Source organism: Anabrus simplex, chromosome 1 (genome assembly GCF_040414725.1).
Source record: "Anabrus simplex isolate iqAnaSimp1 chromosome 1, ASM4041472v1, whole genome shotgun sequence".
NCBI lineage: Eukaryota > Metazoa > Arthropoda > Insecta > Orthoptera > Tettigoniidae > Anabrus > Anabrus simplex.
The window spans coordinates 1,686,163,711-1,686,188,911 of record NC_090265.1 but is presented as its reverse complement, the minus strand read 5'-3'; the positions used below and the strand labels follow the sequence as shown (position 1 = coordinate 1,686,188,911).

At 39.2% G+C, this 25,201-nt stretch overlaps 1 protein-coding gene across 7 annotated transcripts in view; it reads right to left on the bottom strand.

Annotated features, from left to right (window-relative positions):
• Positions 1 to 25,201, bottom strand: part of LOC136858684 (ATP-binding cassette sub-family C member 5) — a 299,980-nt gene that overhangs the window by 25,619 nt on the left and 249,160 nt on the right. For all 7 annotated transcript variants that reach the window (XM_067138409.2, XM_068225666.1, XM_067138411.2 and 4 more), the window contains 7 exons: positions 24,021 to 24,174; positions 22,445 to 22,573; positions 6,370 to 6,461; positions 6,102 to 6,286; positions 3,097 to 3,259; positions 2,827 to 3,010; positions 1,510 to 1,702 (listed from right to left, as the gene is read on the bottom strand). In XM_067138409.2, the coding sequence (XP_066994510.2) occupies positions 1,510 to 1,702; positions 2,827 to 3,010; positions 3,097 to 3,259; positions 6,102 to 6,286; positions 6,370 to 6,461; positions 22,445 to 22,573; positions 24,021 to 24,174 (1,100 nt within the window). The remainder of the gene's footprint in view (positions 1 to 1,509; positions 1,703 to 2,826; positions 3,011 to 3,096; positions 3,260 to 6,101; positions 6,287 to 6,369; positions 6,462 to 22,444; positions 22,574 to 24,020; positions 24,175 to 25,201) is intronic.

Here is a 25,201-nt window from a genome sequence, read left to right as displayed (position 1 = left end):
CGCATGGTTAGGGGCGCACGGCTGTGAACTTGCATCCGGGAGATAATGGGTTTGAATCCTACTGTCGGCAGCCCTGAAGATGGTTTTCCGAGGTTTCCCATTTCCACACCAGGCAAATGCTGGGGCTGTACCTTAATTAAGGCCACGGCCGCTTCCTTCCACCTCCTAGGCCTTTCCTATCCCATCGTCACCATAAGACCTATCTGTGTCAGTGCGATGTAAAGCCACCAGCAGAAAAAAAAAACTCCGTTCTGTGGAAGCACAAGTGCATTTCTCGGAAATTTGGAGTCAGAAGGCCAGTGCTCTACTGTTTGAGCTGTGATATACAGTCGAACAGTCAGTCGGTACATAGCACTCATGTCGAGCAGCTTCACCAAGCTGTCTCTTTAACCTCCTCACGTTGAAAATGCCCCAACTTGGAAGGTTTCTTATCATGTCATTGTCAGAAGCCTTAACCAAATCCCTTTGATGAAACTTGGGTCCATCACTATATCCGTGTATGTAAACAAGCAAGCATACGTAGAGTGGTGGAAAAGAGGAAAATCTGCACAAGTAGAGGCCAAAAGCCATTTGTCAGCTGGAAAGGTTTTCACAACTGTTTTTGGGGCTCCATGGGCATATTGTTAGTTATTTCCACCACGAATGAGGAATGGTGATGGCTGCCTACTACTTCCAACTTCTAGAAGATACAAAAGCTATTGTACCTACAACAATGGTGTTGACAACCAATCCAAAGACATTGTTATTCTCCACGATAATGGAAAACATTCACAGCACACCACGGAACACCCTCGTTACAGCCCAGATTTATCGCCCTGTGATATAATTTGTTTGGACCATTTAAAGAGGCACTGGTGGAATAGCAGTTAGGCAATAATGCGAGAGCAAAGGCGTTCATGTGCAATTGGCTGCAAACACATCCCCATTCCTCCTTCAAGGATGGAACAATAAAAATAAAAACCCTGCCAATTCAACAGGAGAAAGTCTTTCCAAATTCAGAGATCATGCAGAATAGTAATGTATTGCTTTCTCACTTTTTGGTTGAATGCTAAAATATAAAATTATATGTGATATAATCTATGTTTGACCTGCCCTCATATAACTAACATAATCCTAGAAATCTACAGTGACCGCTCACTCTGCTCCTTCCAATGGCACTAGAACATAGACGGGAGAGAAAATGTCGTCGAGTGAATGAATTACTGTACAAGTGTTAATATGTGAATAACGTAATTATTGTATATATTAGTTTAGTAGGTCTGTGAAGCAACTAATGCACATGGGGCTTACCCTTTTTCACTAGACCATCCATATAATCTGTATGATAAATTAAATAAATAAAATAAGTAATAAATAAATAAATAAATGGAAGAAGAAGAAGAAGAAGAAGAAGAAGAAGAAGAAGAAGAAGAAGAAGGCTTTCAAATTTAATTTCCCAGCATCCAACAACGGTACTTACAGTGCATAGAAATCTTGAGTTATCACCCTACTAAAAGAAACTTTCCTTACCTTAGCGTTCTTCAAAATAGCCCGGGCAAGACACAAAAGCTGCCGCTCTCCAGTAGAGAAATTGTCACCACTCTGACCAACAGGTGTACCGAGCTGGGCATTGGTACCTGCTATTCTGCCTCTGAGATTCACCTTTTCCAGTGCGTCCCAGACCTGAGCATCAGAATATAGGCCAAATGGATCCAGATTGGACCTAAAACAGCAACAAATCACACAATCTACTTAGAAATAATGTGTTCTAATTTGGTAGGTACAAATGAAAGTACAAAATAATATTTATGGCAAAAATTGTATTCAGATAAGAAATCATCCTTGCATTCTTATTTGTATGAAGCAGAGGATTAAGTGTCGAAAATTAGTATCCTGCATTACAGTTGGTCTTGCATATCTCATGGCTAAGGTTTCAGTTTAGAATTCTACCAGGGAAAAAAATGAATCTGACATCTACATGAAATTAAAAAAGAAAGTTCATACAATCTGAACACCTTTAACCTGAGATTTAACGTAGAAGTTCAAGTGCCTCAGCAACTGGACTGAGCCCCTACTAAAGTTGGATGTGGAGATCAGGACTAGGATAGAGATAGCAAGAAGGGCTGCCTGGCTGAGGCAGTAAAGGCGTGCTTAGTTCACCCGGAAGGACATGGGTTCGATTCCCCGTCAGGAAGTCGAAAAATTTAAGAAACAAGATTTCGTGAGGTGCACATGGTCCTGAGGTTCAATCCCACCAAGTGCCGAGGCTAAGGCCTGTATAAGAGATGACTTTCACTTTGAGATAGCAAGAAATGGGTTTATGGGAATGAAGCAGTAATTCTATGTGAGATTTGTTATATGCTCCGTTTGGTCTAATCTTCTGTATGGAGTAGAATCACGTTCTCGCAAAGTAACTATGGGGCATAAGCATGAAGCTTCTGAGATGGGGGTATAATGACATACTGAAAATACCTTGGAGAACATGGACGGTCAATCAACAAGTCCTATGCAACGTAGAATCAAAGAGAGGGTTGCTTCACAGCATTAAAGTAAGAAAAAAAAGCATATCTTGGTCACATCCTTAGATATAAGAGATCTTCCTGGCTCTCTAATACACTACAGTAGATAACATCTTATTAGAATAGCTCAGGGCAGAAATGTAGGCATCAAAATCATTGCCAAATTTTGTTAGAGATGGCACTACAAGAAGAAGTGGTCCTAAACTATATGAGCAAAAATTCTCTGGCTTCTGTGAGAGAAATCATATTTTTTTCCCATCATCTTAACAATGAAAATCATCTTGATAAAGTAAAATCATAAAATTAAGTTAGCACAGTCAAATATTACCTAATAGTTCCAGCAAATAAGACAGGATCCTGTGGAATGACAGAGAAACTGCTTCTCAGAAGTTCTAAAGGAATGTTTGCAATATCCAAATTATCAACTTTTATCTGGCCACCTGAGAGTTCCACTAGACGAAACAGGGCTGTAATTAATGAACTCTTGCCTGAGCCTGTGCGGCCAACTATTCCTGGAAGAAGGAAATGAACAGTAAGAAATCTCTGAAATTACTGCTAAATTTCATTATTTTTCATTTCAGACGAGAAGTGTACTTACCTATTTTCTCTCCTGGAAGAATACTGAAATTAATATCTTTCAAGACGTTAGGTAGTCCTTGTCTGTAGCAAAGAGATACATTTTTAAATTTAATACTTCCTTTAGTGGGCCAGTCTGAAGGGGGCTTGGCTTGAGGATTAGTACCTCCTTCACTCACCAAACTCTGTAAATAAAATACTCCAATTCATTATCCAAAATATAGATCTAGATCACTATAGGAAATTCTTATCTACAGAGCATAATCTATACACCTTTGCAAGGCAGCGATTCCTTTATCAACCGGCGCTACAAGCCTGCCTCCTGCCAAGCTGTCACCCACTCGCTTCCTGCACCGAGACACATAGTTTAGGAATTTGCATTTACCCAGATTGCATATGATGCTGAAGATATTTCCCATTGTATGCTTACATTGTTGACATCATCTTATGAAATTACTATTAACTTTCACAAGTTATTCAGCAATGATCTACTTGAAAGGTCATTATTTCACATAGATTTCCTGCATAAACCTTATTTCTAAGTGCCCCTATACATAAAAGTTACATGGTATTAAAACCTGTCTTCATGGGAGGGCCACGGATTCTTGCCAATAATTATCCTACTGAAAATACCCTGGTAAGCATTCTGCGTTAGTTTATTATAATGGATTAAGGATCTGATTCCTATAGCACACATAGTTTACTGTATCTTCATAAAAAACTGAACCAATATCTGCACGCCAGATGCTGATATTTTCACTGTGTGAAATTTTGAGTATGAAATCTTATTTCTCTTGTCTGTAATGCCTGTTATTTTGGGAACATATGTCTCCATTCAAATAAAACCATCCTTCATCAGAAAAAAACAGAAAAAAGATCAGAATGATTTCCCCAGACTTAGTTCTAGAATCCTGTTCCATAAACGCAACCTCTCACTGGGGTTTTGCACCCTTAACTGTTGGACTGCCAAAATTATGTATAAATTTATGCAAAGTAATTTCATTACTTTATAAGCAGAATATCTACTTATTTCAGTTTCCTGTACCAAAATATAAGAGAATTCTAAGGGGTGTATCTTAGTCTCAGTCTAATTTCATCTAATTTTTTAGTTATAAGAATGTGTCATGTGCTATTATGACTTATCTGCTTTTCTTTTTTAACTAGGTTTCTTATTGTATTGACACTAGGCATTGGGGGGGGGGGTCTGGAAATTTGTTTAGGAATTTGTGTAGTCTTTTTGCACAGTTTTTCTGTATTTTATGAAGATGTTATACATATAACTGAGCGGAGTGGCCATGCATGTTAGCGTGGTATGGCTATGGAGCGCTCTGCATTTGTGAGATACGTTGGTTCGAACACCACTATCAGCTGTCCTGAGAAGGGTTTTCAGTGGTTTGCCATTTTCACTTCCAGATAAAAGCTGAGACAATTCCAATTCATAGGCTATAGCCAATTCTTTCCACCTCCTTACCTGATTTCATTAATTCATTCATTCAGTCCATCTCCATTAGCTCCTCAATCAAGACTGGCATCAGAAAGGACATCCGACCATAAAAATATGCCACATAAATTCACCTCACCTCTTCGCCGACCCTGTATCAAGAAATGGGTCTAAGGGATAGAAAAACATTACGTATACAGGGCTTTACTTTTAACTTCTGACCAATGACAAAGTGTTTGCCTTCTTCGCTGCCAGGGGCGTGATAGTGCTGGTTCTGTCCTTGAAAGCTGGTCTGTAGCCTGCAATGGCGAGCGCTCAATCGAAGGTTGAAGCCCTCGATTGCTCATTTGCAAAAATGCTTTCATTACAGCAGCGAATCTTCATATGTAAAAAGTATTTCGAATAGGAATCAGCTTGCCTGGTGCGTTTCGAAGTGCCACCTTCTAGAACAGCAATTCACAACAGTGAATAAATCTGACAGTACTGGCTCATGGAAAACAAGAAATGCAAGCACCAATGAACAGTTTTAACAAGAGAAAAGCTAGACAAAATTCATGCAAATCTTGAACAAGTGCTGAATAAATATCTCCCGAAATCAGTACAAGTAGTGGTTTCGGTTCTTTATGCACACAGAGCAAAAAAGCTGCTAAACTGAAACCATACAGATTTACACAAAGAGTCATAACTCTTGCTATTGGGGTCAGAAAATCTACATGGTTTTCATGAAATTTCTCATTATGATAGGAAGGTTGACGTTTGGTGTGCTGTTAATACAAGAAGAATAACTGGGCCTGTCTTTCACGAGACAACAGTAAATCCACAGAGGTATCAACATGACATTTTGATGCTATTCTTTAATCAGTTAATGGAAAAAGAAAAATCGCTTGGATGGTTTTAACAAGATTCAGCCACTTTTCATATAGCAAAAGAATCCCTTCTTACACTCTCGGAAGTTTTTGCAGACAGAATGATCAGTGTTGGTCTCTTTCCCCCCTCGCTCTCCAGGTCTAACAGTGTGTGATTATTACTTGTGGGGTAGACTGAAAGAAAAGGTTTATCAGACAAATCCTTATACATTGAAGGAACTAAAAAAGACCAATATGAATGAGATCAGAAACATTACAGTGGAAGAACTCACTTGTGTCAGTCAGAATATGCTTTCCAGATGCAGTACAATGCTTGTATAATCCAGGAAGGACGACACTTCCAGCATCTGTTATAAGGTGAGATTGTATTCTATTGTATAAACGGTATTTGAAGCAGGGAGTCCGAAAGTGCATCCTGTATGCACGGTTGGTGGTGGAGAAACAAACGCATCAGTCAAGTGTTAAAAATAAAGCCCTGTACATGTAGTAATGTAAGGAAAATGGCACAGGAACACATCCTGAGTGTCAAACACTAAATACTTCACTCTGATGTATATCCTTCAATTCCACAACCTCTAGAAAGGTCGCAATGGCAGTAGAGATGAGAGAGAGAAGCACTTAGTGAGAGGCAGGTTCATAGTGCCAGCTAATTGGGGAATCAGTCTCGCGAAGAGATACAAATTATGCTCTGCACTAGGTGTTCTCACTTATGACACAAACCTCAATGTACGACGTTATCCTCTCCACAGAAATGAAACGAGCTTCCGTTTCGGAAATCAGTCTTACAGTGTACTGGAATACACCACTGATGTGTGCCGAGTATGACAGAGCAAGTCCTGCCATGGCCGGAGGAACCTGCCCCTGAAGGAGGATCACCATGAAGCTAGTGATACACACAACACATGCTGACAAACAAAAGAAAGTCTCAATTAATTACAGTCAGACAATCTTACAGAACTAAACTAAAAAACAGACTATATATTCATACCTGCTAAGCAGTCGATTCTAATGCCCAACCATCTGCTACTGACATGACACAGGTAAAGACATGTTGAATTCTCATCGAATAAATGTGAAAACCTGCAAAATTAATGATCGATATACAAATATATGATCCAACTACAAATTATTGTCCATCTCATATCAAGTATAGGTAAACCCCAAACCACTTGATAAGCAATCTGCAAAGCCAGCCAACACCATATAGTTCGAAATTGACTGGCAGATAAGAGGCACAAACAGTGGCAGTTGCTGAAAACAAATACTAATTACGTTTTATATGCACTTTCAACTACAGTAAACAAATAATAAATTACAAGATTTTACTTTTAATAACATTTCTTTTACACTCACAATTATTTCACTAAAATCTGCCCTTGTGGAAACCCATTAAATAAAAGGCAAAGGACACTGTGTCTTTTGGGAATGCAGAAAATCTTTTCTTCCCATTCCTCAAGAAATTTGTTTTTAGGCGCTGCTTTTGTTGGCTCTGAATGTGCCTTGTCGATTCTCCAACTGGAACTGTACCGCTACCTGCCATTACGACACAGAGTGGCGGACGACTGAGCACTGACCTCCCACAGTGCCATCTCTTGTAGTTTATGCAAAGGTCAAGAACCTCCTGTGGTTCGTGAATCAGTAAATACCCAGACAGCTCTTCTTTTCTTTCACTGCTTCTCTCATCTTCTTATGCCAGGCTAAATGGATCAGACGGTTGAGGCGCTGGCCTTCTGACCCCAACTTGGCAGGTTTGATCCTGACTCAGTCTGGTGGTATTTGAAGGTGCTCAAATACATTAGCCTCATGTCGGTCGATTTACTGGCATGCTAAAGAACTCTTGCAGACAAAATTCTGACAACTTGGCATCTCCAAAAACCGTAAAAGTAGTTAATGGGATGCAAAATCAGTAACATTAATATAATTAATTAAATGCCTGTGTATGTCACGTATCATTAGGGATCAGGGATCTTGGCCAGCCAGTTCCTTTCCATCATCCACTACCTAGCAGTAAGTGAGCCAAGTCTGTCCCAGATTCCACACTGAGCACTGGCAACAGCAGTGAGTATTCGAGGTAAGTAATAATGTTATTGGTATAACATCTGCCTCCAAAGAGCAATGGATAGTGTTGTTATCTGCCGTCCTTGGGGGGCCCAGGTTCGATTTCCAGTCTTGCTAGAAATTTAAGAATGGTAGGAAGGCTGATATGTGGTTGAAATGTTACATGCAGTTCACCTCCACTGTGGGTGTGCCTGAAAAGAGCTTGGGACGTGGGCACGAGTTTACTTTTTACTTTATTGGTATACCGTCCCATTTTTACAAAATTGTATTCTGCAGGAGTTCTTCCATGTACCGACATGAGGCTGGCATATTTGAGCACCTTCAAACACCACTAGACTGAGTAAGGATTGAACCTACAAACTTGGGCTCAGAAGTCTCTGGTTGTCTATTTTTATTCTCTACTTAGTATCTCTTCAACATGTAAGCCTACTTTATGTACTCGACATGTCCTAAAAAGCTTTAAGTCTATTTCAAGTCCACCTGAAATTATTCTTGGAATGTTCTGTTTATGGCCAACTTACTTTGTGGGAAAGAAAGCTGACTGAAAACCGGATATTTTATAAGGAAGAGCCCAGATGGTCAAATGAGATAAGTTTATTTGTGTTTCAGAACATAAGGAAAGACCTATGGTACAATGTGAGATGCTATGGAATACATGTACTCAAGGGAGAGGGGGAGGAAGAAATGGGAAGAGGAAGGGTAGGGAAGATGAGACATGGATCTGGTCCTGTTGGTTGAGAGTTAGGTACGAATTCAGATGGAATGAAACAAGCCATGATTGTTAAGATGCTAATGGATTTTTCCTTGGTAATTTTTTTTTTTTGCTAGAGGCTTTATGTCGCACCGACACAGATAGGTCTTACAGTGACGACGGGATAGGAAAGGCCTAGGAGTTGGAAGGAAGCGGCCGTGGCCTTAATTAAGGTACATTTGCCTGGTGTGAAAATGGGAAACCACAGAAAACCATCTTCAGGGCTGCCGACAGTGGGTTTCGAACCCACTATCTCCCGGATGCAAGCTCATAGCCGCGCACCCCTAATCTTGGTATTTCTGAGGAAATGCTAATTAGAGAAAAAGAACTTCCAATTTCATTAAAAAGCAACCGATTGAAGAACAGCTTGTTACTGAAAAATGTAACACAGTTATGACTGATAAAGAAATCATGGACGATAAGGAAACTGATACTGATTTTGGCAATGATCAAGTGTTTCAAGATGAGTTATATCCAGAAACAATTTTATGTTAGTTGATATTCAGGAAAATAGTAGCTCATCATATGCTCTATCATCACTACATAAGAAGAGCACAAAATTCTCTAAAGGGAATTTGGCTGATGCTTATAAAATACAGAAGAAGTCTGTTATAGCAAGAATTCATAACGGCAAAAATTTTACTCGCTATAACGGATTGTCGTTATATCCAATTTTTGTAAAATTCGGCAAAAAGCCCATGCACATTAAAATTGGTATGAAATGGCAATCAGTTTGTTGAAAACTTGCGTTTTCACAGATGAATGATGATTCGTAGTCAGATCATCAATCACCAACTCTACTTGAGTGGTGTTAGCAGTATGCAAGCCACTGGACGCCACTGTAAATAACCACCAGCTGACCCAGAACTGCTAGATGGTGTTTCCACATCAACCAACGAAAAATAAAATGAAATGTTCCCATAGAGCTTGTTAAAATCATGCTGAAATGCTGCTGGACATTGTCAGGACGGCACTTGAAGATATGGTTAAAACTGACACATTCTTAATTTGTAGCTGGTATAAATTTGCAATTCAACCTTTACCAGTTCCCATTTTGCAATTGAAATTGTAATGATTAGCAGTGATGGAACTAACAATTCTATGAATATTAATGCAAGAAAGAGTCTGGATGATGAGTATACTCCAGAATTTAGAGCCTAATTTATTTTTCAAACTTTACATAGTTCATCCCAGATTTTAATGTCAATTATGTGTTTGTACATTTGTTTTTTTTTGTCAATTGTGTATTTGTACATTTGTTTAGTTATTAGATGTATTACATTAAAGCTGAAGATGGCCAGCCAAGGCCGAAACTAGTCCCTGGTTTAGTAATGTAATTCAATAATATTGCATATTACAGTATTGAAAAAGGTGGACCATTACGACATTAATTTAATAATTATAATTGTGTCCCCTACCCTGCTGACCAACATTCTGATGGTGAAAATGTTTTTGACCGACGGGATTCGAACCGGCTAATCTCGGTGTCAGACCGTTTAGACTTCAACGCCTTAACAATCGTGCCCACCAGGTGGGCTTAATTTCAGTGTAGAGTTTTAAAAGTAAGCAAGCGTTTACTCGGCCTTTATTTCTAACGAGTTAACAACTGCTATCAACCACGTTATTTATGTATTTATTACAAAAACATGTTTTCCTCGTTTATTTCTGATTTTCCTTATGGAACAGCAGTTGATAAGTATTATTAATCTACTGCAACATCACCTTCAAATGTCGACGAGAGAGCTTGCAAATGCACATAGCGAGAAAATGACACCGTACCGAAGTTGATCAATCACATTTTTGTGGCAAACGTTTCAGTTTTCTTATTCAAACAGCGTCACCTAACCTAACTTAACGGTACTCTATGTATCATGAAAGCATATTTTAAATTTAATTTTGCGCAATGTGCATAAGTAGAGGACATAATCTTAAGCACTTTCACAGAATTCTGTCATAGATATTTCACTACGCTTACATGTCATTACGTGATATCTGTCACATGGGTTATCACAAAGTTTGCATACGCATAGTTCATCCGGTTGATGGTAGATGTCTCTCGTGCAGATATGGTGGTGAAAACCATGAACCGCAAAACGCATCACGATGTGTCTCAATGCATAATTGGCTTTTATCCATTCTCTGTTGATCATAGCATTTGTAGCGTAAAATTCAGAAAATATTTCCTTCTTTTTTCCTTGCATTTCTTGGAGTAGACTCTGGTATGCTTCTGTTGATGGCAGGAATAGGTCGTATCTCAAATTGTAGAAGGATTCTCTGGCAAGAACAAACGCCAGACGTGAGGGTGTATACTTTGAAATACACAAGGCCTTTTTCAGGAATCTTGCTTTTAATTTTTCACTTTTCTTGAGGTTCTTCTTTGTTAGTTGGTCCCAGATTAATGTCAAACTATATGTCACTACTTCCGTAAATTCGATATACTGTTCATAGTTAATAACACAGCAATAACTCTCTCCTGAACATGAATACTGTATACATTTCCGTGAGTCTGTAATGTGATTTCCAAGTATTTGTCATGTGTTACGATCGATAGTGTGTCTCTTTTATAAATTATAACATTGTTAGCTATCGGTTTGCCTCCTTTTCTAAAAGTCACTGATACAGTTTTGTTTTCATTTAATTGAAGTTTGTTCTCGGTTGCCCATACCGTAAAGTTTGTTGAAAGCCTCCTGGAGATTCGTTAGCTCAGAGGATACAAGCACCATGTCGTCCGCGTATGCGTACAATTTGACCTTTTCTGTTGTAATGCTCTGAGTTATGTCCGCAGTTACTATGTTAAATAGGAGCGGGCTAAGTGGATCACCTTATTAAACTCCATTTGTTATCTATTTATATGAAATTTTTATTCAGAATGTTCCTTAAAATCCTGGAGCACTTGTCAGCATGTTGGAGATCATGTTGTGGAAATTCATGGGAGTGGGTCCATCTAGAAGTTCAGATGTATCAAACTTCCGCCTGGATGGGGTTTGAAAATGCCTGGATGGTTTATGGCGAAGGCTGATTCTAAGAAGAGAGAATAGCAACTTGTGATTCATCCAGCAATCATCAACATTTCTAGCTGTCCTGATGATAAGGACATCCTTCCTATCACATTGTCGAGTGATGATACAATCAAGGATGTGTCAATCCTTAGAGCGAGGGTGCATTCGTGTGGTCTTGAAGCGATTAGGTAGGCTAAACTGCGTTATTATTTATGAAAAGTTCACGTTCAGTACATAGACCGAGAAGCAGCAATTCATTGGCATTGCAAGTATGGAGTCCTTGTTTGCCCATTATATTTCTTATAGCAGATAATCCTTCCCAACTCTAGCACTGAAGTCGCCTAGTAGGAAGACCATATCTTTAGTTGGTACACTGGAGATGGTTGTGGAAAGCAAATTATAGAAATGGTTTTTAGCATCTTCATCAGCATCAAATGTCGGAGCATAAGCAGAGATGAGAGTCACGTAACTATCTCCGGAGTGTGGTATACAGAGAGTCATAAGTCTTTCATTTCACTAACTGCAGTTGGGACAAGTAGCTGCAGTACAAACAAAAGCCAGAGAATATGTCACTAACATAAGGTATTTAAGGGATGAACAAAATTTTATTTCAGAGAAGGTTCATGTTTGTGGGTTACTGTAGTCACGTCCTAGTTCGTGAACCATGGGCAACGGCTGAGTGGCCTAGTAAGTGGTCCTGAGAGTCGGGATACCAGTTGCTATGGAATGGGAGTGGGCATCTCAGACATACTCTGAGTCGTGGCCCTACTTGTGCTCAGGCGGCTAAGACTATACAATTCACCGGTGGTCCATAACCCGATAGAGGAGAGATCCTCACTTGGACTATGTGCAAGTAGGGCAGCATCCTGCTTCATGAATTTACCGAACTCAGAACACTTTAAGCAAGCCTCGGACCTATGGGAGTAATGGAGTCCCACTCCCATTTGACAGGCGAGGGACTCCTTGGAAACAACTTGGCGAACGAAATGGAATTCGATGGGGAGCTATCAATATTAATGGGGCTTATGGAAGAAAGAAGGTAGAACTGACTGAGTCAGCAAAGAGGATGCATCTGGATGTGCTAGGAGTAAGTGATATTCGGGTAAGGGGAGATGAGGAAGAGATAGGAGATTATAAAGTGTACTTGACGGGTGTTAGAAAGGGAAGGGCAGAGTCTGGGGTAGGGCTCTTTATCAGGAATACCATTGCACGCAACATAGTTTCTGTTAGGCACGTAAATGAGCGAATGATGTGGGTAGATTTGTCAGCGGGAGGAATTAGGACAAGAATTGTGTCCGTGTATTCACCATGTGAGGTTGCAGATGAGGATGAAGTTGACAAGTTTTATGAAGCATTGAGTGACATCGTGGTCAGGGTCAACAGCAAGGATAGAATAGTGCTAATGGGCGATTTCAATGCAAGAGTTGGGAATAGAACTGAAGGATACGAAAGGGTGATTGGTAAATGTGGGGAAGATATGGAAGCTAATGGGAATGGGAAGCGTTTGCTGGAATTCTGTGCTAGTATGGGTTTAGGTGTTACGAATACATTCTTCAAGCATAAGGCTATTCACCGCAACACATGGGAGGCTAGGGGTACCAGATCCATAATAGACTATATCTTAACAGACTTTGAATTCAGGAAATCTGTTAGGAATGTACGAGTTTTTCGCGGATTTTTCGATGATACAGACCACTATCTGATTTGTAGTGAACTAAGTATCTCTAGGCCTAGGGTAGAGAAAGTGAAATCTGTCTGCAAACGAATAAGGGTAGAATGTCTCCAGGACGAGGAAATTAGACAGAAGTACATGAATATGATTAGTGAGAAGTTTCGAACAGTAGACAGTAAGCAGGTTCAGGATATAGAAAGTGAATGGGTGGCATACGGGGATGCTGTAATAGAAACAGCACAGGAATGCCTAGGAACAACTGTGTGTAAAGATAGGAAAAGGCGAACATCTTGGTGGAATGATGAAGTGAGAGCAGCCTGTAAACGTAAAAAGAAGGCTTATCAGAAATGGCTCCAAACAAGGGCAAAGGCAGACAGGGATTGGTACGTAGATGAAAGAAACAGAGCGAAACAAATAGTTCTTGAATCCAAAAAAGAAGTCATGGGAAGATTTTGGTAATAACCTGGAAAGGCTAGGTCAAGCAGCAGGGAAACCTTTCTGGACAGTAATAAAGAATCTTAGGAAGGGAGGGAAAAAGGAAATGAACAGTGTTTTGAGTAATTCAGGTGAACTCATAATAGATCCCAGGGAATCACTGGAGAGGTGGAGGGAATATTTTGAACATCTTCTCAATGTAAAAGGAAATTGTTATGGTGGTGATGCAAACAGCCAAGCTCATGGGGAGGAGGAAAATGATGTTGGTGAAATTATGCTTGAGGAAGTGGAAAGGATAGTAAATCAACTCCATTGTCATAAGGCAGCAGGAATAGATGAAATTAGACCTGAAATGGTGAAGTACAGTGGGAAGGCAGGGATGAAATGGCTTCATAGAGTAGTAAAATTAGCATGTAGTGTTGGTAAGGTACCTTCAGATTGGACAAAAGCAGTAATTGCACCTATCTAATAAGCAAGGGAACAGGAAGGATTGCAACAACTATCGAGGTACCTCATTGATTAGTATACCAGGGAAAGTATTCACTGGCATCCTGGAAGGGAGGGTGCGATCAGTCATTGAGAGGAAGTTGGATGAAAACCAGTGTGGTTTCAGACCACAGAGAGGCTGTCAGGATCAGATTTTCAGTATGCGCCAGGTAATTGAAAAATGCTACGAGAGGAATAGGCAGTTGTGTTCATGTTTCGTAGATCTAGAGAAAGCATATGACAGGGTACCGAGGGAAAAGATGTTCGCCATACTGGGGGACTATGGAATTAAAGGTAGATTATTAAAATCAATCAAAGGCATTTATGTTGACAATTGGACTTCAGTGAGAATTGATGGTAGAATGAGTTCCTGGTTCAGGGTACTTACAGGAGTTAGACAAGGCTGTAATCTTTCACCTTTGCTGTTTGTAGTTTACATGGATCATCTGCTGAAAGGTATAAAATGGCAGGGAGGGATTCAGTTAGGTAGAAATGTAGTAAGCAGTTTGGCCTATGCTGACGACTTGGTCTTAATGGCAGACTGTGCCGAAAGCCTGCAGTCTAATATCTTGGAACTTGAAAATAGGTGCAATGAGTATGGTATGAAAATTAGCCTCTCGAAGACTAAATTGATGTCAGTAGGTAAGAAATTCAACAGAATCGAATGTCAGATTGGTGATACAAAGCTAGAACAGGTCGATAATTTCAGGTATTTAGGTTGTGTGTTCTCCCAGGATGGTAATATAGTAAGTGAGATTGAATCAAGGTGTAGTAAAGCAAATGCAGTGAGCTCGCAGTTGCGATCAGCAGTATTCTGTAAGAAGGAAGTCAGCTCCCAGACGAAACTATCTTTACATCGGTCTGTTTTCAGACCAACTTTGCTTTACGGGAGCGAAAGCTGCGTGGACTCAGGATATCTTATTCATAAGTTAGAAATAACAGACATGAAAGTAGCGAGAATGATTGCTGGTACAAACATGTGGGAACAATGGCAGGAGGGTACTCGGAATGGGGAGATAAAGGCTAATTTAGGAATGAACTCGATGGATGAAGCTGTACGCATAAACCGGCTTCGGTGGTGGGGTCATGTGAGGCGAATGGAGGAGGATAGGTTACCTAGGAGAATAATGGACTCTGTTATGGAGGGTAAGAGAAGTAGAGGGAGGCCAAGACGACGATGGTTAGACTCGGTTTCTAACGATTTAAAGATAAGAGGTATAGAACTAAATGAGGCCACAACACTAGTTGCAAATCGAGGATTGTGGCGACGTTTAGTAAATTGTCAGAGGCTTGCAGACTGAACGCTGAAAGGCATAACAGTCTATAATGATAATGTATGTATGTATGTATGAAGGTACTAAATGCAGATCAATTCAGACTGGATAAGAGTTACATTTTGGAAAGGCTCTTGCTGTTATGGGAAGCAAGACTATGTTTGGTGCCATATGTTCCCTTGCAGCAACAATGCATTCGTACATAATGCTAGTTTTTGAAATGGATGGTATGCTACTTCCACAAATGTAGATTCTTGTCTCGGAGCCCAATGGATAGTTTCCAGCTAGCATAACAACTGATTTAGCTGATGCGAAAGCATATTCAAGCAATTCAACAAACACGATCAAACATAATTTGAAAGTGTCCCTTAATGTGTAGCACAGAGATAATTTTCTTCACCTTCTGTCATTTCTACATTTCCAGTTTTTAGGCAATAGGTTCAAAAGCATGATCTAATTTGCTTCTTTCAAACGTAGATATTCCAGTGAGCACCCTGAGCCATTTCAAACACCTTCAGATTACTGTCTAGAAAGTGGACTTGCATTATTGTCCCAGGGAAGAATGTGGCCAGTTTGCCTTCAACCAATGTGCTCAAAGCGAAAAATGTGTGTTGACCATTTTTTCATTATCAAGCATTATCATGCTCTTAAACCTAAAATGGGTAAATACTATCTCATCATTAGGGAGCAGATTTTGGGGCTAAAAATGTGAAAAATATTTATTTTTTTATGTGTTGAAAAACTTTAAAATATGTGATAAATTAAAATTATTTTCCCTTAAATATCACGTAACTACTCGCGCTCAAGAAGTAAATAAGTATAACATTTTGTATTAGAATATGGTGCTACCAAACGTGCTCCTTAAGGCAAATTGGTGTCTGTGTATGGAAATGTGGAGTATGATATATTAATTTTTTATATGCCAGAGTAGATATTATGAATTCTTTTTTAAAGGTATTGTTTTGTTTAAATATGGCAAAGCAACCTATCATCTTTGAAAAAATGGTACCAGTTCGTACTCATCCATCACACGCTGGAATATTAGTTGCTAGAAGTAGTCTCAGAATTGCAGTGAACAACAAAGGTCATATCCAAATTGTTCATCACAAATGCATGCTTATTATTCCTAAAGAACGCCTTATACTGCGAAAACGATCGCTCTACATCACAGGAAGTCAAACGTGCATAGTTAAGGAGAGGAATGTCACCAACACTAACGCCATCAATTTCGCCAACATGAGCACCCTCTAATACATTAGAAATTTGGCACACTGTTTGAAATCCTCTGTTTTCCCTGAACAAATTTTGATATTTGACCTTTAACAGTCCCTGTACCTCCAAAGCTGGGAGTGAATCTAATTTATTTTCAACAGCGCACACTTCCTTCACTGTTTCGGACAACAGGTTAGTGGATTTTTTAAGTATAGAATATATTTCTAGAATATATTTATCACGTACAGGATGTCCCAATTACAGATGATGTACTAGAAAATTAAATTAAATAATATATATACAAATATGCATATATGTACAAACAGATATAAATCTTCACATGTTTTCTACAGATTATTTACATAATTTACAAAATTATCACGTTCCACCCTTGAGAAGAACTTTCCGAATTGTAGTGAAAGGGTGGTAAAAAATGTCGAGTGACCCTTCCAGCTGATTTATGGTCCTAAGGGCTTTCATGAACCAAGAATTTTCATGTGCAACCGTCCTACATTTGGGCAGCTGGAATGTACATATCTCCCTTCTTCGTCTGCTTGGAACATGAAGTGGGATCAACCCCAGTATAGCCGGGCAGTCCACTTTACTCTTCAAGTATTTAATCACTAACATTGCATTCGCACATTTTCGGCGCGTTGTCAGCATATTCATTCCAAGAATGTTTACAAATTCTTCATACCTGCTTGAAGAGAGTGGCATGCCCAGGAATCCAAAACTAATCCACTTCATGCACCTTATCTGTACTCTCTTGAGATGGTGCATATGGCCTTTCCGATATGGGAGCCACACCTCACAACCATACTCGAGACAGGGTCTCGCTAGGGAACAAAACAGTGTTTTGATACATGCAATATTACTGAAATCTTTACAATTCCTTTTGACAAACCCCAGGAGTCTGAAAGATTTCTTTATAATACCATCGATGTGTTTCTCAAAGGATAAGCTATTCCTGTTACTAAGAATTACACCTAGATCATTAAACTCCTCCACACGATTTAAACTTTCTCCACTGATTTTATATCTGTAAAATACAGGTGTTAATTTCCGTCTTCTTATTTTTGTTGAGTATAACAAATTGCGCTTAACAACTGTAGGGCAAATTAATGTCACAGTTCAACCACTACACATGCAGCATTAAAAATACTACGTTTTTATACTCAACAAAAATAAGACGGCGGCTCAGTTTTAATAATCCTATTGTATATAACGAACTTTTAATCCAACAAAGTAACGTATACAAAAAATGAATATCTTAATATCAAATGGACTGCATTCAACTTCAATCCTATAATTTTAGGATCTCATGTGAAGCCAAATTTACGAGTGTATAAAATCATAGACATTAAGGAATTGAAGACCACTCATATACTAAATGAGGAATTTTATATTTTGATTTGCACGAGTTTCCTTTTCACACATTATAGTTTTAATCTGGCATAATAAGATGTTAATATTTTATTATAACAACATTCTAATGTCTGTATATATGGAGTTAAGTATGACAATATGCTGTTCATTGTTTTGATTGCCAAGTTTCTATACACTTTCCATGCAGCTGATGATGGTGTTAAGAATTGTACACCGAAACATGTTCTGTAATCTGTAATAAATAAGGTTGTAAATATCATCCAACAACATTGCATATGTATTGAAAAGGTGGAACCCGCTATATGCTAATTTAATTGTGATCTCAGTTCAATACGGATAGAAACATGAAATTCCGTATGCTTATTGATACAAATACAGTCATAGTTCCCTTTACTTAGTCCAGCATTAAAGTCAGCAAGTGAGTTACGCATACTCCTCACATTTTGATAGAAAAATGTCATACCATGATTGCTTTGGTTGGGTCCTGGGTTCAGTTGTACATCTCCGGAGAGCGCTAGCATTACGACGGCTAGCACATTGCTGGATACCTGCGGATGAGGCGGCCTCCCCTGGCCGCGGGCGCACCTTTCACTTCGGTGTGGCGACAACAAGTACCTCGAGCCGTTGAGAGAAGCCACGAGGCCAGATAAACTGCATTTATTAATCACTAGGACTCTTTCCCAAACTGTGTCTTGCGCACTGTCAAACTTAAGAGTACTGTAATCATATCAGCACAAACAAACAGGACCGTAGGCATATTTAACTATCGAGAACACAAGTATTACTCGGAGAACTACCAACACCTGAATATGACAAGCCGCCATCTTGGAAGATTGGCAGATATAAACGCCAAATCATTTTTCAAAGAGCTGTCTTTCAGTATCTCTTGAAGAATCTCAATTGACAACGCGTCGTTTTTATCTAGTGCATTCACAATGGATACAAAACTTTCAAAATTGTCTGCGTAGTATACCACAGCGCTAAGCCAGGTACCCCACTGCGTAACAATAGGCAGAGGAGGAAACGCAAGATCCGGGTTTTTCTCTTTAAACAGAATGATCCTTGAGGGTGCTTTTACGAAGATCTTTTTGCCATTAGACACTAATTTATCCACTTGAGGATACTGAGTCCACACAGTTTCACATAACCTGTGTAGGGCATGAACAACGCAAGTTATGTGTATCATTTTTGGAAAGCTCACAGAAAGGCCTTCGGTTGCCTTTTTCATGTAAGCTGCACTATGGAAGATCTTCCATTCTCAGTTCAATACGGACAAAAATGAAACTCTTAGATTTAAATAAAAAAAGCTGCACTATCAGTAAGGAAAAGCAATACATGGTCGTATTTTATACCTTTTGGCCAAAGTAAGTGCACGGCTTCATTGAATAACCTAGCTACAGTGACATGGTTTGCAGCAAATATTTCTTTACATGCTAGCAAATAAGAATGTTCACAAGCAGTCTGGTCATTCTTCAACACACCAACTACAACATTTCCTATTTTTCTGCCACTTGAATCAGTGGTTTCATCAATGCTCACCCACAGTTTTTCGCTATCACATACTGCCCAAATTCTCTGTTAAGTTTCTTTGTAACATTTTGGGAGATATTTTTTCCTTAATGCGGATTCGTCTGGAGGCTCAAAATTAATGTACTTTGTTAGAAAATTTCTCAGCCCTGGATTATTTATTTTGCCAAGAGGAATGTCAGCGCAAACAAATGCTCTGCACACATCTAAATAATACTGGGAATATTTAGATGGGCCTGCATTTGAAGTAGCTGGTTCAGCTATTAGTAATTGTCGTGAACGCACATGCGAAAGAGCCACAGTATGCTTATTTCCAGACAAATGCTGGGTTACTTGAGAACGCTGATCTGCACTTACTGTTTTACCACACAGTTGGCAAAATAATACTTTTCCATCGGTAGTGAAAATGCTTTTAAATTCCACTACATACAGAGGGCACTAGGAAAGTTTTGCAATACGCAAAAATGGTTGGCTGGACACCCCTGTTATAGTGAGGGATGAAAAGAGGGATGAAAACCGGTCTAGAAGACAGTAAGGCTCTATCTTCACACCAGTTGTTATCAAGCAGTGGGATTGAAAGCAAGTTAAGATGTCAGTGTGGTCTAAAGGTGAATATCGCGCAATTATCCACTACAATTTTGCTCGTGGATTAACTGTTGACCAGTGCCTGGATGAAATGACTCCTGTGCTGGGGAAAAAAGGACAGTTACTGCGAAGTGGTACAGTGAGACTTGTCTGCCTCAGGTCATCCAGGCTCTCAAGCAGCTCCGTCCAAGGTCATGGCTCAACACTTGGCTCTTCTAGACCACTTTTCATCCCTTACCATAACAGAGGTGTCCAGCCAACCGTTTTTGTATACTGCAAAACTTTCCTAGTACCCTTTGTACTGTAAATGTGTTATCAATTAAGTTCTTGGTTTACCTGTTATTGCTGAAAAGTGGAAATAAAATTTAGCAAAATTATTGATGAAATAAAATAAAAATAGCTAAAAATATACCAAAATAACTGTTAAAAAATGACAAAATTAGACAAAAATTTTCAACATAAACAGGTGCCTCTATGCATTGCTATCACATCATGATGAAAATCTATGATTTTGTCACTGAAATCACTGGCAGAGAGATGTTTGCCTTCACAGACACAATCCTTTTCGTGTCATGAATCTACAGATCCAACCCCGGCTCACTTTCAGATCCGAACAGCTGATTCTTTCTTTAATTGCTAGTTTTCTTTTGTTTTGTTTGCTATTTTGCTTAACGTCGCACCAACACAGATATGTCTTATGGCAACGATGGGATAGGAAAGGTCTAGGAAGTGAAAGGAAGTGGCCGTGGCCTTAATTAAGGTACAGCCCCGGCATTTGCCTGGTGTGAAAATGGGAAACCACAGAAAATCATCTTCAGAGCTGCCGACAGTGGGGCTCGAACCCACTATCTTCCGATTACTGGATACTGGCCGCACTTAAGCGACTGCAGCTATCGAGCTCGGTAAATAATTGCTAGTTCGCACGCTTTGAAATGTAGCATCTCGTGTGAGATACTAAAGCCATCATTTCGCAACTCTGTAACGTAATGAAGCAACTCGTCTTCCAGCTCAAGGTACTTACCAGTTTTCGGCCCTCTGAATGCCTTACATGTTCGGTTGGTGGTTTCTAGCGCAGCTTTCTGTTTATGCCAGTAGCAAACATTAAACTCAGTCACACTGAATTCTCGACCAGCAGCTCTGTTACGATGTTCTTCAGCATATTTTATCAGTTTGAGTTTAAACCCAGCCATATAACTCCCATGTTTCTCCATAACTTAAAGATTGACCTACACAAGAAAACTTAACTGAGAAACAACAATGAAATGTGAAGACAGAATACTGGTACTTGTCGACAATACAACAGATGGACGATACCTAATACCATGTTCACTTGACTGCCTGGAGAGGAAAACACTTCCAGTTCACATGATCAGCTCTGCCTGACAGGTAGCGATAAGCATATTGACAAAGACAGAAGAGCGAGAGGGATGGACGAGTGTGACTGACTGGCTAGGAATGTGGCCCTGGAGCAGAGGTTTGTGAGTTGTACTTTTGTTACAACAGCTAGCCTCAACCGTTCTGCAGGTAGAAAGAAATGCTGCTTCTTCTTGTACTGTCACATACAAAGTACTGTAACAGCAACTGGTACAGTTTCGATATTTAATGTAGCCATGTCCACGGCTTATTAAAATGTTTTTGCCTTGTCTGTTACCTACAATCGATTATATTTGTAGGTAACAGACAAGGTCCTCTCGAATCATGTACAGTATATTAGGTGAAAATAAATAATTAATTAAATAACTACATATTGACAAGGCTAATTTTAAATATCAAATGTGTATTTATAAGAGCAGGGGATGATTAGTGTTACCACATCACAAATATGATGTGTTCCGGAACAAAGGTGTTTACATTATTTTGATAACTGTCTGTATATTCTGAGGCTCATAGTTCCTGTACCTATTGTGTACAGGAACTATTAATCTTGTGGGAAGCAAATTTTGATACAGTCTATCCAACAAACTATGCAGAAATCAGAATTGTGTGAGCCCTTCCTTGTTAATCAAAAGCTGGAGGCAACAGACATGAAAATAGTAGGAGTCGATAGTATGAACAGGTGGGACAAAGAAACAAAGGCTAAGTTAACTGTGGACATGATGAACACAGCTATACTTGGGCATAAAGGGCAGGTTATTTGGAGATTAAATGGATTTTGGTGCATGTAAAAAGTTAAGGAAGCTAGGAGCTGAGGGTTACTTACTAATTAATAATTCCCAAGTAAGGGGCATGAAAGCAGATTATCATAATAGTGCAGGTTATGAACAGAAAATTAAGAACTAGCATAATTTATTATATAAATACATAAATATTGCCATTTATTTATATAATAAATGACAATGGACCATGAAATCTACGTTCATTAACTATAATCATTGTTTCATGAAGACTTTCAGACTGAATGTTGAACTGTATGTTTAACAGTCCATACTGGCAATGTAGGGCCCAGAGCCTTATAAGGACAGGAAAAGAAAGATACAGATAAAGATAGGTGGTAGAAGAATAGAAATATAAGACAAAGGCAAAAGAAAAAAAAAAAAAAAAGAAAAAAAAAAAAAACCCCTTCAGGACAATTTAAGTAATTGATTGAAGACAAGATCTGTAACAACAGCCCTTCAGAGCGTGTTGATGCATACCCTCAACATATTAATTCTATGAAAAGAGATGGAACAACATTTTACCTGCTCATAAATTCATTTTCTTTTCCAAATGCATGGATAGTGCTCAGGCCCTGAATACTCGTGCCCACCCAACTGAAGATGGGTGAGCGGGAAGCATTTTCTAGCCTCTTCAAGTCTCGGATGGCCACTCTGCAACAAATAATTCGAAGTCAAATATCAAGAAATATAAGAGAAATATACATGGCGACAAATTATTGTTAAAAATAACATATTCAAGCATGAAGATATTTTGAAAATATTATTAATACTATTATGTATCTAAAGGAGAAATTTACTGAAAGGTATTTGTGCATCTCTGAGATCAAGAGGAATGTATTGTTACAATGAAGGCCAAATGCAGGGTGATCAGCAATAACATCAGCGAGAGATCATAATTGCAGCACAGTAGCAACAATGTGGATGAGGCCAGCAGCAAGCAAAATAATAGTGCTGGTGAACTGTTGAGGCTCACGATAAGGAAGCTCCAGAAGAAGCTGGAAGATGATTAACAATGGGAGATAGTGGGTTCAGACCCCACTGTCGGCAGCCCTGGAGATGGTTTTCCGTGGTTTCCCATTTACACACAAGGCAAATACTGGGGCTGTAGCTTAATTAAGGCCACGGCGACTTCCTTTCCACTCCTAGGCCTTTTCTATCCCATCGTCGCCATAAGACGTAAGTGCTGGTGCAATGTAAAACAAATTGTAAAAAAAAATGGAATGATCTGGACTTAGAAACTACTAGTGGCTTCCACATGCATATATAAATAGAGCAACCGGTAAATGCCAGCCAGTTTTAAGTGAGTCAGTGTTGTGTCAATTACAAATGACTGAATATAAACAAACGGTTGTGAGTCCATGAAAAGTCGTTTATCGGGAGTGAGTCCATCAGTTGGCTATGCGGAGTTCTGAGGCTTGCTAGTTGTGAACTGCTCTGGAACGTCACTGCATTGTGAGAAGCCATGAGAAGAACAGGAGTCTGACATACCTGTGTACAGCATGTTCGACTACAATTCTGAGTAAAACTGTGATGAGTGTAAAACTCAAATGCGAGTGAACTTGTAAATAGCTGTAAACAGTAGTTTAATACATTTAGTGGATAGTAAAACATACTACCTCTCTGAGTAGTAATTTTACTTTTAAGGACCCTGACAACCCACCAGTGAGTGAGTTTTTTTTTTTTTGGTCACAACTGAGTACGTTGGCTGCGTGGTTTGAGCCGTGTATCTGTTAGCTAGTATTCAGGACATGGTGGGTTCGATCACACTGTCGGCAACCTTGAAGATGGTTTTCTGCAATTTCTCATTTTCTCACCAGGCAAATACTGAAGCTGTACCTTCATTAAGGCCACAGTCACTTCCTCCCTATCCCATTGTCACCAGAAGACCTGTCTGAGCCGGTGCAACTTAAAATCAACAGCAGTAGTATTGTCACTTTGGAAACAGTCAGTATTGTGGTGGCTGCTTGTTGTGTCAACTGAGGAGGAGATTTTGCATGTGGTTGGTGAATTTGCTGAATGAAATGGATGAACTATTCATCAAAGATTGAAAGCTTACCGTTATCTACATACAAAACAGTCAACAGTGACCAGTATTTACCTGAATATTGAACTGATTGTGTAATACAAGACTGCCAGAAAGACCAAGGGAATGACAAACCATGGAAACACTAAACAAATGGATATGATTGCAAAGAACACTATCCATATGTTCTGTATAATATTTTCCACTGCTATAGGCAGCCGAACATCAACTGCAACAGAAAAAGAACAATACCATTAGAACTAGGAACAGAACATTACCATTTAAAAACAACACACACACACACACAACCCCTCTTACTACCATTAATTTTTTCAGTTTTCAGTCTGTAAATCCTAAAGAATAAACATCAACCAGCTTTTACATTTAGTATGAAAGCATCCTTTGCCTCCACAACTCTTATTTGAAATCATTAATAACCCCTTAAACTCCTCTGTCCTAAAGCATTACTGTCTTTTAGAAACGAGAAAACAACAACTGAAAGCCCTAGTATATGAAGGGACCTTAAGATGTAAGTTTTCAGGAGAACATGGAATTAGGTCTCTTAACACAAGCATAATAAAAAGAATTGTCCTTTGTAGAATATTGTATTTTCTTGCATAATTTACAAATGCCATTTTGGGTTTTTTTAAAGTAGTGGGGAAAGGAATTTCTGCATAACTGATGCATCCACTTTCTCAATAATTCATTGTGCAGTTTCATACTCATTTACAAATAAAGGTGACATGTAGAAGCCTTCATTTTGCAAAACATTATATTCCAAATATCGTCCATTAGGAAGTACCTCTGCACTAGCTTAGTCAGTGAATCAGCGTACACCTGAGTAGTGAAACTCTATTCCAGTCAGATAAAAATGTATTTTATGAATGTTTCAGGCACACACATGTTCTGTGATCTCAAAATTGTTTGCTGATTCATGATAAGCAAGTTTTCAAGTACAACTGCATCACATAAACTCATGGTGACCAGTTATGCCAAAAACATAGGAATAGGGCAGCAGGCCATGTATTCAGTATCCAAGTGCAACGTACACTACTGGTGGAAACATAAAACTGCACTTCAACCAACGAGTCTCACAAAGATTTCTTCTCTTGGCCCAAAAATTGGCAAGTTTCCCCAAGTAGAGGAGGATCTGCAGAAAAATGCGATATCATTATACAATAATGGATAGCCATTTCTCATGAAATGCTCCATTTTTAAGAAAGAGAAATAGCTGCAGCACATGGGGTCAGTGTCTC